This window comes from Ptychodera flava, chromosome 4 (assembly GCF_041260155.1).
Source record: "Ptychodera flava strain L36383 chromosome 4, AS_Pfla_20210202, whole genome shotgun sequence".
In the NCBI taxonomy this organism is placed as follows: Eukaryota; Metazoa; Hemichordata; class Enteropneusta; family Ptychoderidae; genus Ptychodera; species Ptychodera flava.
This window is the reverse complement of record NC_091931.1, coordinates 40,250,024-40,264,370: the sequence shown is the minus strand read 5'-3', so window position 1 is coordinate 40,264,370 and position 14,347 is coordinate 40,250,024. Positions and strand designations below refer to the sequence as shown.

The following is a 14,347-nucleotide window of genomic DNA, read 5'->3' as shown; positions in this document are numbered from 1 at the left end:
GAGGGTCACTCAAATTTTCGGAGTTTCAGGCCGTAAATAATGACGACTCCCTTATATACAACGCATTACAAACTTGATGACCAATAAAAAAAAGTTGCACTGCTACCCCATTTGGAAAAAAAAATGATAGAGGTCTGACAGTAGAAAAAAAATTGCTGTCACTCTGACAGGAAAAAAAATTTGCTCCCATACCCACTTCCTCCATACCCCCCAAGAATCAAATGGTTCTTCCCTAACTCATTGGAGGCGGTTCAAGAGCAACCTATTGTAACGTCGTTTCAACAGCGAGGGCGCTTTTCATACATAAAGCTCACCCTTAGCAGGTTAAGAGGTTATTTTCATCAGTTCTGCTCTGTTCGCCATTGTATTATGTCTGGGCCAATATTACCACCTGGTTAGGTGCTGATTGCCACTAGTAAGTAACATATCGACCATCGGTCGCTTAGTTTACCGTTTTTGTTTTGATTTCTCGCATTTATCAACCGTGAGAAAAACGCTTTTATTGCCAGTGACACACGTGTGTACGGCGCTTATCTGATAAAACGTGCTTATCTGACAAACATAACTAATTACTGCTTGTAGCCTTACTCATTTGTGGAAAGTAATCCCTCAAACAATACTTCGTCTGTTAAAACACACGAATACAATTTTAATTACAGAAGTCTAAAATCACAAACATCACAAAATAGCCATAAAACAGTTAAAAAATACAGTAAATTTCATTGATTGCGTAAAATCGCCGAGCACCTCAATTAATCACTGTGTATACATCGATCAACACATAGAGGCTGTCTTAAGGGGTAGAGGAGAGGGCACGAGGTCACATGAGGTCGTGCGCTCTCACGGTGGCGGGAGTATCAAAATCACCACATCACAATGCGGCAATAGCAAGCAGAGTAATTTTGCTTTTTGTATTTCATCACCTTCCTCGATCGCTAATTTTGCCATTTAAGTACATAAATTATATTCAATAAACATGCAAGCGGATGATAAGAAAAGCACCTACATGTTGCAACATGGAGTTATCTCAATGGGCTCGTACAGTACTTTGTACAGTGAGCGAGCGCGAGCCCGGCCGATGGAAGAACAACCACAGTAAAAAAATCATATGTCAACAATTTGAGAGTAGTTTACAGAAACAAAATCCTTTGTATAGAAGAATTCGTATTAATGTTAAATTGGCACACTCTGTGTACACAACATCGTACGACGCAACGACATCGACATGTACCGCGCGCATGAAGTGCGCTGGTTAAAGTGACTCCCCCAGGGTATTGCTAAAAAGAGTTTTGTCAGATAAGCACGTTTTGTCAGATAAGCGCCGTACACACGTGCCCGTCCCTCATCTAGGTCAGGTCGCGCCCCTGTCGCTGTCACTCGCCGTAAATTTAATTAGGTTACTCACGCAGATGAATGGTCGCCAGTTACTGCCATTAGCAAGCCCATGCAAGTCTGAGAGCCATACCGTTGTGTCTTGAAAACCACTCGGAGCTTGAGTCCACGACATCCGTCCATGATGCTGCAAGAACTCAGCGTCATCTGCGTCACGGTTATACTTCAGATACTTTACGACCTTGACCAAAGTCATACACAAACGAAAAAGCACTACGCTACGCATGCGCTCACAAGACAGAACGTTCCCATTCACGACTTACTTGGAATTCCAATGATGTATGAATTTGATGTTGCATTTTAAATAAGATTTCTACGCCGTTAATTGGGCATTCATATTTCACCTTACCTATTGTCGGTATCGTTTACTTATCAGCGCGTAGCACGGAATAAGTGTCTCTGACATACAATCTACATGTCAATATTTTTTGACCTTCTCTGAAGTGCCGGTGCAAACCATAGCCCGCCCAAGGTTTGTGTCCAAACTAAGGGACTGGTCAGTTTCTTCAGCCTGGGGGGGCGCGGTGGATTCATGGGGGGGGGGTCACCCTCACCCTGTTTTTGACTTTGGTGAAAGGGGGGGTCCCCATGTTTTTGAAATGCCCAATAGGGGGGTCAGTGTGTTTTTGAATTTTGACACAGGCTCATCATTGCTTAAAATGCTAGTGTCAGCCACAAATTTCATCATTCAGTTGTATTTTTCGGCGCGACCTTCGGGCGCGTAACTTTAATAATCAGTCATGTTTTTCAGCACGCCCAACTTTAACATATCAAGCATACATACATCAGAGATATTTGTATGTTCAATTTTAATATTTTTCAGCGTGCTCTTCAAGCTCATTACTTTAATATATGAGACATTTTTCAGCATGTCCTTCAGGTGCATGACTTTAATATACAAGGCATATATATCAGAGATATCAGGATGTTTCATATTTTTCGGCGCGCCCTTCGAGCGCCATACTTTAATAAATCAGAGATATCTTGATGTTTGCTAAGTGAAAGTGTACCATTATGAAATCTGCATTTCATATGAAAGGGATGACAAATTCCTGATACTTTTCTGTTCTCTCTATGAGAATTCAGTATGAGAAAGCAACATGCACAAATATTTCACAATATATATTTGATACAGTGACTTATTTTAGAGATAGAAAAATGACAAGATATCTTTCCTTCTCATTGATGCAAGTATTTTCCTTTGTTTCCCAGGTTTTCTGTAGAAAGATGCTTTTTTATGAGCAAAATAACAGTTAAAAAGGCAGTTTTTGTCGTTATTAGCTGTGCTTATATATATATATATATATTATAATATATATATATATATAGCAGGTGCGGGTCCCCAGAGTATTTTGATCTACAAAAAGGAGTGAATTCTTCGTTGAACGTGATGTATGGCACTTGATTAGTTGCTTTCAAACAACTATTTTTCATCTCAATTTCCTTACAAGTAGTTTAAATACAGGTGCCGCCAAAAACAAGCGGACAACGAACACAGGCGGCGTATACTCAAGTGTCTTGGTACAATAGGGGACAATTTTACTCAAGAAAATTAAACTACAAAAACCTAAAAGTTACAACAGGCTGTTTGCACACTGGCCAGAAGCAGCACACTAAAATATTTTGTAAAAAAACTCCCCACAAGAAACTTCTGTGCCATTATGCAAAAATGCAGCATGACCAAACAGCATATCACATCTGTGGCATACCAATGATCTCTGACATTGAATCCAGCTGCCCTTTATTTAAAATCAGTTAAAATAAATTTAACTTTACCCTACTCTTTATATGAATAAATTAACATAGATAACAGTCTTCAAAATCCTTCATATCACTGTAAATTAGCTCGACCGATGACGCAAGAGCAAGACGGAGACGACCCACCCGATGGTGGCTGGGGATGGATGGTCGTGCTTAGCAGTTTTCTCGCACAAATGTTACAGGCCGGTACTCTTCTAGCAACGGGGGTATTGGTTTCGGAACTGACGGAACACTTCGATTCGGACGTCGCTGAGGTATCGATAATCTTCTCGGTCGCGATCGGACTGTGGTGTTTGATGGGTAAGGTTAATATTCCATACCTCCTTTCGGAGAAGCGCATCATTGTATGAATGGATCTTGGCTTTAAATTTAGGGAGAACGCCTAAGTCAGCCAGTGCGCTGCACCGGACAACAAAGCGTTGTAGTTGTATGTTCATGACGACCAGAAAAGGACCATGATACAATCGTAGATTCTCTTTCCATGAAATCATTTTTGCGGAGTGATCTGCGTTCAGAACAGAACGCATCTCTTTCTGTGACACCATCACACCCGGTACAAGTAAGTATGAGTTCAACAGTAAGTTTTACGCTGTTTTGTCAGCATCGTACGTACGTTCAGGCTAATTTTTCATTCGGGTACTTGTGATTATGGCGTGATTGAATAATGGTGATACACCAAACGAAGTAAAGGGCATATGCTCTGTTGCCCAATATATTCCCACGGAAATGCCAACCTTGTCAGATGTCAGACACAGGTCAATAATAAAAAGATATATTCCAGTTGTGTCTTCTACTTGTGTGTCATTGGTCACTGGACAAGTGCTATCTAAAGGTTGTGTCTCTTGAATCACAAAGTTCGCGTGGACCGTTGGCAGGTATACATGTGAACATTCTGTATGAGAAAATTCGACTCTGAAAGAAACCTGTTGACGATAAACAAAATAAGGTGTTTTAAAGCATCACCAAATATTATCAAAATAACTCAGATATGTATTTCCCCAAGCTATTCAATGTTGTGTTGAGAAAAATCAACAACAAATATTTTTAGTTCTCATAAAGAGTTTTAAGGTGTTCGAAACGGCCGGTACGGGGCAATAGATAAACTCTCTTTTTTATCAACAGGACCATTTAGCAGCTTCCTCGTTGAGAAGTACGGAACTCGAGCAACAGTCTCTATAGGGGCAGTGCTATCGATATTTGGTTTACTGATCAGTAATTTCGCCACAAGTGTGTACTTCTTGTGGGTGTCATACGGAATCCTCGTAGGCAAGTTCTGATATTTCTTATCCAAGTGTGATTTGACTAAAACTTTCATGGCATTGGTTTGACGCTAGAGATGTTAACATGAAAATGCACACCGTTCACTGTGTTTACACTTACTCTGTTCTATGAAAGTACTAATTTTATTTATGCAAGATCTTCCCTTATGTTAAGCAAGACGGTAGTCATGGCTACAACGTCAATCTGCATTTGTAAGTATAATAGTGAATGGCCATTATGTATCCATTGTCGTCGGAAACGACTTTCAGCATTGCCAGGATACTACTAGTAATGTTCGGAGAACTGTCTGAATACGAGACTATTAGAAGCACATATGCGGTACCAGAGGGCCACCTACATCGCTCTGGTTGACACAACGAGACATTGAGTTATGGTGTATGATTTGGTCATTTTGTTCTTATTCTCTTGATACTGAAGTTTTAAATGGATATATCTTGACTCCCATAATGCAAATTTATCAGTGTAGTATGAAATGGTAAGTGAGATACAGTAATTCGACCTTACTCTTCCAATTCTCTATACTGTACGTTTTTCCTTTTTATCCAGGCTCTGGGCATGGTATGGTTTCTACACCGACTTTTGCAGTTTTAGGCACCTACTTTAAAAGACGCCTGGGCATGGCCAATTCGCTGTCGCTTACCGGAATGGGTGCCGGCTATATTGCTTTCTCTCCACTCAACCAAATTTTACTTGAGAACTACGGATGGAGGGGATGGTTCATTTTGATTGCTGCTATAAATGGAAATCTGTTCGTGTGCGCTGCTTTAATCCGACCAATTGTCAAGAAGCGATCAAAAGCCATACGCGGCAGTAATTCGAATAGAATCAGCGCTATTGGGAGCCGCTATTGTGAATTTGTCGCCAACGCTAGGGTTTTCATGTTCATATTGTTGGCTGAATGTCTGAGCACTCTGACTTATTCAACAATTGCGTTGTTAATCGTCCCTTTTGCGATTGACCATGGAATAACAAAACTGTCTGCATCCCTGCTCATGACTGTTATGGGGATTGCATCAATTGTCACGCGACTTTTCTGTGGCATGGTTCTGGACTTGAAATGCCTAACAGTATTTCGCGGTTTCATACCGACGCTTTCAATGTGGATAATTGGTGGTTCACTTATCGCGTTTCCTTATGCTGAAGATTACGTTATCATGGCCATACTATGTGGTACTCTAGGTGTCGCGCAGGGTGTGTATTATCCAGGCATGTGGTTAGTTGTGAAATCTGTCACCGGGCCGAACTACACCATGGCTGTTGGTTTAGTGTTATTCTGTAGTGGGATTGGAAACGTTAGCGGCCCACCATTTGCAGGTGAGTTTCCATTTTCATTTTCAGACGCTGCCCTTGGAGCTGTTGCTCAAGTGACAAAATGCAGTATTATTTCCGATAGCCGATAAGGCCAAAAAAGGATCGTTTCAGGTCAGCGCGCGCGTCACTTAGAAGTCCTTGCGTCGACCTTTTTTCCAACTTTGTGTATAAACGCAGACTCGAAAATTCAGACGCTGCAGCTTACCTGCGCCCCTATCGTTCTTGATACAAACCAGAGTTCAATGCGACGCTTCAGGGTAGAACGCTAAACATACAAAAGATTAAGGAAAAATACTGGACATCGGTATATTGGGGTAATACAACACGGCCGTCTGCTCCATTTTCATAGTGTTGCAGTTCGAATACCATTGAAGAGGAAAATTGTTAAAACGCATCACTGTTTAATACCGATGATATATGCAAAGCTGCATGGAAAGTTGACAATTTGACTGACTCAAGTGAGAAAAAAATTATTAAAAATTGAAATTCGCGTCGTCGCCCCATTTTTCGGAAAAGTAATGACTAAAAACATTTTTTAAATATTTTTTTGGCCTAACGGAGTTACACAAAATCGGAAATAGTATGTTCCTCTGCGACCGCACAATAGCGAGTTGGTAGGTGTAAATAGAAGAAAAGCTAAACTTTGTCTGATTGAATATTGGTTTTCAACAAATTGGAATGATTTCTGTGAGTAGTATACATGTTTGTAATGAGATGGTATAGTCTAAAGAAATGTGATTTTCAGAAACTCGGGGAAAGAAATCACTTCACTGATTACATTCTATTCAAATAATCGTTATCAATGACTATAATGTTGCAATTTACGGTTCAGTTTAAATATTTCCCTTATGACATAACGACATCTTGATAGTTGTATAATAAAATTCATCTCATGTCAAGGGAAGAATCTTTCCTCAAATTAGTTTGTACTTCTAAAGTGTCTTGTAAAATGGGAACAGGTGATAGTATACCTTTAAAAAGTAGAGGTTTTTGGCCCAATGTCCTAAGCTGCCGCTTGTTCTTTCCAAAATGCAAGTACACATTGCTAGATAATCCACACACTCATATCTTTCAGGGGTTCTTTACGACAACACGCACAGTTTCAAGCTGCCCTTCCTGTCTATCGGCTTAGCGGGTGTTTTAAGTGGCTTGCTTTATCTTGGGATTGTGCTGAAAGTGCAATCAAGGAAAGTGCTACCGTGTAGAAGAGGACACCGCAAAATACCAAGCGAATCCAATAAAATTATGTACGACGTCTTTGAAAGTAGCATCACGACTGGCACTCCAGTCTGATACGCTGAGTATTTACTCTCTGTGTATGAACAAAGTCACAACTGACCATAAAAAAGTAATTAAATTCTTTGCTTTGCGTCCCCACCCGCGTAGGTTTTTAAGGTTTCCACGAAAAACACACACAGTGTATTTGAATAGGAAATTTTAGGACATGACCGCTTAGCTTTTTTGAACTAAAATTTTGTTACAATTTTTTATTTGCTGCAATCAAATTACATTGTGTTAATTTTCTTGTGTGTGTTTTTCAGCCGCTTAGACGCGTACCTTTTCCCATTTAGAGTGGACGCAAAACAAAAGAATTTAATTACTTTTGCCTAAGTAGTTTTAACGTTCAAGACAGAGTTCTTCTTCACCTTGAATATCACATTCTGTTTTTCCCTGATTCTGCGTAAAGGTCAATACAAACTGTGAGAAATCAAACACTTCCATGAATGGTCTTTACATAAAGTGTGATGATAAAGTGTAAACTTGGGTTGTCCGGAAAGGAATCTCTTGGCAAACTGTCTTCATTGTCAAGGAATAAAGGAATTTGAACTCAAACAGAAAATTGGAGAGAGATGAAGAGCCCGTCACAAGAAAGGGCGATAATATAATCATAAGTGTTTAAGAATGATCAAAATATTAGCGACAGTAGACAGTTACAATGATTCATTGTATATGTAAGTATGGATGATAATTAGCATGTACTGTAACGCCCTCCCTTGTAGAGGCATTAATCTCGAAGCGTCCCTCAAGTGGCCAAGGCGTGTGAAGGTTGGTTCAGGTCGTACAAGAAGGAGGTAGGAGCTTTGCAGTGAATGTACACGTTTGTCATATCGTAATAAAGTTATAAAGTGGTGCTACAATCTACATCTTTGTGTGTTGACTTCACTTACTGAAAGCATAACGCTCCACAGACTGGTACCTCAACTCGAATTCCCCTAACTACGAGCGCGACAGTACGACGATGGCATGGCCGGTGAATCTTTGAAATTTAAAAAGGATAAGTTGTAGTTTTGATAAGGGAATGACCGACTGCAGTATTCAGGAAGTGACCCTTTTCCCAAGTGTATAGCAAATCACTTATGTTTGAAGAAATGTTGTGGCAGAACACTGCTTACATATACGTATAGATGATATGTATGTGGCAATCCAAGCAAATTTTCAGTATATCTCAACCTGATGCAAAAGTTAATATATATGACGACAGAATGATCAAAATCAGTGGGGCAAGTTTTAGGGGAGTTTTCGGCTCGAAAGTGAAAGTCTTAAACTTTTGCTTAACCTTTCCTCAGGGGAACTTTCAGCCACGAGGATTCTCTACAAAAATCGAGAATGAAAACCAGGCGTCACAGTACAAAGTTTGTATCCATTTGTCGCGAACTTTTTAACCATATTTTGCCGTTCTCTCTGTCATAATACTTCATGGCAGTTCACGTACGGAAACAGCACAACTCACTTGTCGTGAGAGACACGGCTATTTCTACAAGAGGCAAATCTTAACGACACTAGCATAGTAATATCAACATATTTTCAGTATTTTTCACAGAAAAATGTGCTAAATTACACAAATAATTATACAGAAGGAAGAAACATTTCCTATGTTCTTGATGCTATCCATAGACGAGACAGGTATTTGTCCATTCTTAAAAGCCAAAAATAAAGGTTTACAAAATTTCTGCCGACGGGGTCTCATCTCTGCGATTTGCTGATAAACCCTCCCTCCATTGTCCATTTTTCGCACCTAAAACACGGCACGAAGATGATTTGTTCGTGCCTTTCCAAAATGCCATGAGAAGATGTGACATTATGTCATTATTAGATTTTTATTTTCACAAATTATTATTTGTGCAAATTAGTATTTACGACGCAAACTACATCAGCCTCTGTAAACATCAAATCAAGATAAGTCTCTCCATGAGCGTACCAGGTATAAAATTTCATTGACATCGGCTGAGAAATTCTCACTTCTGAGTCTGAATTTTAACAAATCTCTTAAAACAGACACACAGACTCATACAAACGTTACAGGAGCCATGGCAGGTCTATGCAGCAGTTTTGTCGCTATTCCCAGGTAACATGTCACACTCAACAGGGTAACTGCAACGATAGCATAGAAGGTTCCTGTATAGGTATTCGTTGTATCGTACAAATATCCTACAACAAAACAGAATATTGAGAATAAAAAAGTATCTTTGGATGAAAAATTCAAAACTTTAAAATTGATATTTAGCAACAAATTCCCAATGGCCTAATAGACCAATTAAGAGCAACAGCTGTCTATTGTTACATGCCAGTTCATTTCCTTTTGAGCACCTTGGGAAACACAATGTCTTGTGCACGATGGAAACATGAATTTAATTCAGTAAGACATGCCTATTCTCAAGAAATCGAAGTATAGGACAGAAGGATTAACGAATCTCAAGACTTCGTGCCGATTTAGATATCCACTGTACCCATCTACTACAAAGAGAACAGCAACCTTAGATACCCATCTGCCTGAAAGAGCACAGCCTCAATGGTGAACGAAACTTACCGCAGAATGGTGGACCGCTTATGCCGCTCAAACCAAAGGAAAACGCGATGACGCCAACAGCCATGCCATAGTACGGTCCGCAGACTTCCTTTGCCATCAGCCAGAGAGAAGGCATGTATATTCCGCTGCAAACGCCGGTGAGAGAACACAGTACTGCCATGATGGTATAACTGTCATTCATTGGAAAGAAGGTGAGACAAGAGCTTATCATGAGCAGAATCACTGCTGGTATGAAGTTCCTGATCTTTTTGACGCTATGGAGGTCGACGATCCATGAAAACACAAATCGACTGGCCAGCGACGAAATGCCTAGGATGGTCATTAGAAATGAGGCCGGTAAGCTAGCGATCCCTTTATCGATGGCATAGGGGACGATAAACAAGGACGCCGTTACATAACTGTAGTCACCAAGGAATGTCGCCAAAAGTAGCCACAGAAATAGTAAATTGTCAGCCATGAACTCGCATCCAACTTTCTCCAAAAGCCTTCTCAACTTGGTTTTGAAATTAACGGGGAAGTGTGAATCAGAGCTACTTTTCTCGGAATTTTTGGCGGGTGATAGAGTCTTGTCACTTGCCAAATTGATTGGTCGAACTAATGCAGCACACACAAATAGATGCGCGTTTATGGCCGATGTTACTAAAAATGTACTTCGCCATCCATATTCATTCAGCAGATATTGATACAATGGTGAAAACACGATGTAACCGAGACTACTTCCTGTGAGGGCGAGCGCGGTGGCAAAGCCTACTTTTTTCTCGAAGTATCGTCCTAGTACCGCAATGAGCGGACTACTGGTCATACCATAGCCACAACCTGAAAGACAGAGAAAATACGGTACAAACAAACAAACACTTCCCAAAGTACAGCAGAATGTTCAATTCTGAATGGTAGCACCAGCCAAAATTTAAATATCATGTAGTGCGTTAGATGATTTGGTACATGATAATCTAAGGAATAAAGGCCTATAAAAACAGACCAAAAGCATGAATGCAGTAAACTTGGAGAGACAGTACGACAGTAGTTTTAACAAAACTCGATTAAGGGTGAAAAAATCACCCAGAAACATAATCTTCCAAAAAAAGTCTCACTTTTGCTCACCTACAAGGATTCCAAATGAAAAGTACAGGAAGTAGACGCCGGTGGCAAACGAACTTATGAAGAGACCAGACGTTGACAACACACCGCCGAGAACGACAGCTTTTCGCGTATCATACTTGGCAATAAAACTTCCCACTGGACCTGCAGTAAATACACGTGACAAATTATGAATAGCATTACAGAATACAAATCACATCATCAATTTCACCGCAACTATTTAATGTTTTAGAAAGCTTCAGATCAAACATTCTGTGTTTTGAGATCATTGCTCCCTTCAAAAACAGTGCCATGTTCACGCATGCAAAATAATTGAAACCGAAGTCAAGTATGTTACTTTCTTGTTACTTACTATTCGTTTGGTGATGCAATAAGTATGAAAGACATTGATAAGCTTCGTTTGAAATATCATAAAAATCTTTACTGTTTCTTTGTATAATTTAGGGTAATATGCTCCTCGAAAGTGAAGAACTTAAATTTGTGCTGTAAGTTTTCTCTATGAAACCTTCAACCATTCTGTTACCAAATCAAGAATACAAATCAGGGGTCACCGTGCAAAGTTTTAGTATCAGAGAAAGAAACAAATTACCACACATTTACCGATATTTAAAATTCAAAATGGCTGCCATCCCTGTGTTAACTCTATGTGGAAAAAAACAAAATTATCGATTTAGGAAAAACTAAGACGGTGAAAATGTTCTTGCGCCAACAGATATAAAATGAGCATCGACAAGTGCTTTATCAGAAAAAGAATTTCCAAAATTTGAGAGTCCAAATATCTGTCCCGGGAGTGCATTCCACATTAATATGAATAGATCACTGTATCCATGTTTCACTTATGCAGCAACTGAACTGGGGATCACACACACATTCGGCAGACCTTGGGGTAAAATAGTTGCAAAGGCAATGCTATATACACACACAGCCCTCTCATCAGTCAAACTCTCAAATATACGCTTTGGCTTGATTACTCTGAGTATTTTGTCAAACGTTCCTTTTGGAGTGACTTGAGCAAGCGATTTGTACATGATTGCGCATTTAAAGTAGGTGAGTTGAATGACACTCAGTAAACTCCTTAACCTTGCTCATGTTTAAATACATGATGCTTTTATTCGAAACTATCTACACGTTCTCTATGCTGTCCACCATTCACAATTTTTTGCCGAGGTCGAACATTTTGACTGCGCTGTAATACTCGGCCTGAGAGACAAGGAAAACTCAACCTCTATCTCCACAATCCCGCTTTTGTTGTATCAGCAACTGTATCAGGGTACCATGCCTATCTACCAGAACGAGTTCTTATTTGGGGTCGAATTCTTACTTGAAAATGCCCAGACTGATATCTCCAAGGAGAAAGCGGTAGACATTGCTGTCACTGTGGTACCAAAGTATGGTGTTAGGTACGACACCATCACACCGGTCGACAGAGAAACTCCAGTGCAGATCACAAGGCCAAGGAAACACGCCAGCGCCACCATCCATCCCCATCCACCGTCAGGAGGGCGATCATGTCGGCCAAAAACCGTCTGTAATTTTTCCATCCTTGGTTGAAGGCTAACCGCCTTCTGGTCCCTTGTCTTACTGTTTCCTTATTAAAATCGATATTGTCCAACGTCTGTTTGTGTCGCTTCTTCTACCTCTGTATGTAGGCAGTTTTGAAAATACACTTAGCAATCCCGTACTTTTTCGACCTGTTTCAAGATAGATCTGTGTGAAAGACTTAACAACGTCATATGATGCATATGAAGATCACATATCGGTTTTAGCGAGTCCCGAAATGCAAAGCCTAACGACCTTGGTCGACAGCCGACAACAAAAAGCGATGAAGAGCTCAACATACAATGTTTATACATTCGACACTTGAACGGCTGCAGCTGAGCGATTTTGTAAGTAAAGAGTAAGATTATTAATGAACAAATATTTACAGATACCTTTTGCTGGCGTTTCAATAACCAAAGACAGCTTGCTGCTCTAAAACATAACCTCATGCATGACTTTACCCAGACGCATATAGCTTTATGGACACTAGGTTTTGTGTCTGACCCTGGAATGTGTTCGTCATCTTGAAGTCCTGCACAATGCCTTGTTGCATATTATCCAATGCTGCTAACCTCTACGGTTCTGTTGTTTCACTAACCCAGGACCGCTAGTTGCTCTAAAACATTACACCAGGCATGACTTACCCAGATACGTATGCTCCATAGACATAGGTATTGTGCGTCTGTTCCTGAGATGTGTACGTTACCTTGAAGTACTGCACATGCGTTATTGCTTACGTGATATCTATAGTTTCTGATAGGCCACCATGGAATTAGTTATCTCTACGGAAAGTTCCAAACCTGTAAAGCGTTTCTTTCACTTCAAGGGTAGCAAACAAGACAGTTTTAAGGAATTGTAGTGAAAGGTGTTTCAAGTGCAAAACGCTAGTTTCAGCGAATTTTGAACAAATTTAGATGAAAAAACCGGACATAAACTGAAAATGCTCACGTATTTCATTATATATTGCAGTTGTGTGTAAAACTTTCGCCACATGTTAGCGACTTCATTGAAACTAGTATGATCAACATCATGAAAAATATTCACCACAGATTCATTCTTAAGCTCTTTAGGTGTACAAATATGTAATTAACTGAATTAAAAAAAAGGAAATTTCTTTACTGCTGTCATTGCCTCGCCACTTTATATAGCAAATGTCCATATATGCCAAACTGTGAAAGCTCATTAGATATGCAAATTACAAATTAGTTTACATGAAAATGCAAAATGACTTTCAAGATTGTTTTAACCTGGTATCGTAGATGTACATAGCATGTTCCGCCAACTTTGAGCGAGTAAATCCAGGTATATATCCCTAATTAGGAAAGTTCATTAAATATTGAAATAAGGAATTGGCTTAATTAAAATGTTTAGTGACTTTCAATAATGTTGTATCATAGTATATTCAATGTTATAACAAGTTTCGTCAACTTTGGTCGAGTCAATTCATATATATATATATATATATATATATATATATATATATATATATATATATATATATATATATATATATATATATATATATATATATATATATATATATCCCTAATTAGGAAAGTTCATTAAATATGCAAATTAGCAATTGGCTTATGTGAAAATGCTGAATGACTTTATATCATAGTATCTTCAATATACATACCAAGTTTCGTTAATTTTGATCGAGTCAATTCAGATGTATCCTTATCGAGGAAAGTTCATTAAATATGCAAATTAGCAATTATCTTTCATGTCACTCTTTTATTCCTTTTACGACTGATATATCCGAGTGTGATAAACATTTGTAGCAAATCTCATCAAATTGTGTGCATTCGTTCTTAATGGGTATCCGTTTTTTTTAAATCATTAATTATGCAAATGAGCAAAGAGTATGCAAGCCACAGTCACCTAAAACTAATAAGTTCTTGCCATTTGCAAACTGAATCTACGACATAAGCTCACGTGTGTGAACACGTGAGCTAATAATATCTATTCGTAATTACCTCCCGGTACGATATGGATACTTGATCTCACGCCCATTAGTTTTCCTCTCTACCAAATTTTTCAATTATAAGTCAGAAATGCCCCGCTTCCAACTAAAAATTCCATGGCCTTGGCAAATTGTTATCCCTCTTAATACAAAAGTTCCCGCTAGTGTTTCCCAATCACATGCTTTTCCTC

General features: G+C 39.3%; 2 protein-coding genes across 2 annotated transcripts; one reads left to right on the top strand and one right to left on the bottom strand.

The window, feature by feature from the left end:
• The first annotated feature begins 299 nt into the window (after positions 1 to 299).
• On the top strand, positions 300 to 7,887 carry LOC139131745 (monocarboxylate transporter 13-like). Its single transcript, XM_070697959.1, has 5 exons — positions 300 to 415; positions 3,238 to 3,453; positions 4,276 to 4,419; positions 4,981 to 5,748; positions 6,821 to 7,887. The coding sequence occupies exons 2-5, from the start codon at positions 3,246 to 3,248 to the stop codon at positions 7,036 to 7,038; spliced, it is 1,338 nt and encodes a 445-aa protein (XP_070554060.1). The 5' UTR covers positions 300 to 415; positions 3,238 to 3,245; the 3' UTR covers positions 7,039 to 7,887.
• Positions 7,888 to 8,819: 932 nt separating this feature from the next.
• LOC139131747 (monocarboxylate transporter 12-like) lies at positions 8,820 to 13,628 on the bottom strand. Its single transcript, XM_070697961.1, has 5 exons — positions 12,583 to 13,628; positions 11,973 to 12,342; positions 10,655 to 10,795; positions 9,554 to 10,369; positions 8,820 to 9,174 (listed from the first exon to the last, which is right to left on the bottom strand). Exons 2-5 carry the CDS (start codon positions 12,190 to 12,192, stop codon positions 9,032 to 9,034), a joined length of 1,320 nt encoding a protein of 439 aa, XP_070554062.1. The 5' UTR covers positions 12,193 to 12,342; positions 12,583 to 13,628; the 3' UTR covers positions 8,820 to 9,031.
• Positions 13,629 to 14,347: the final 719 nt, after the last annotated feature.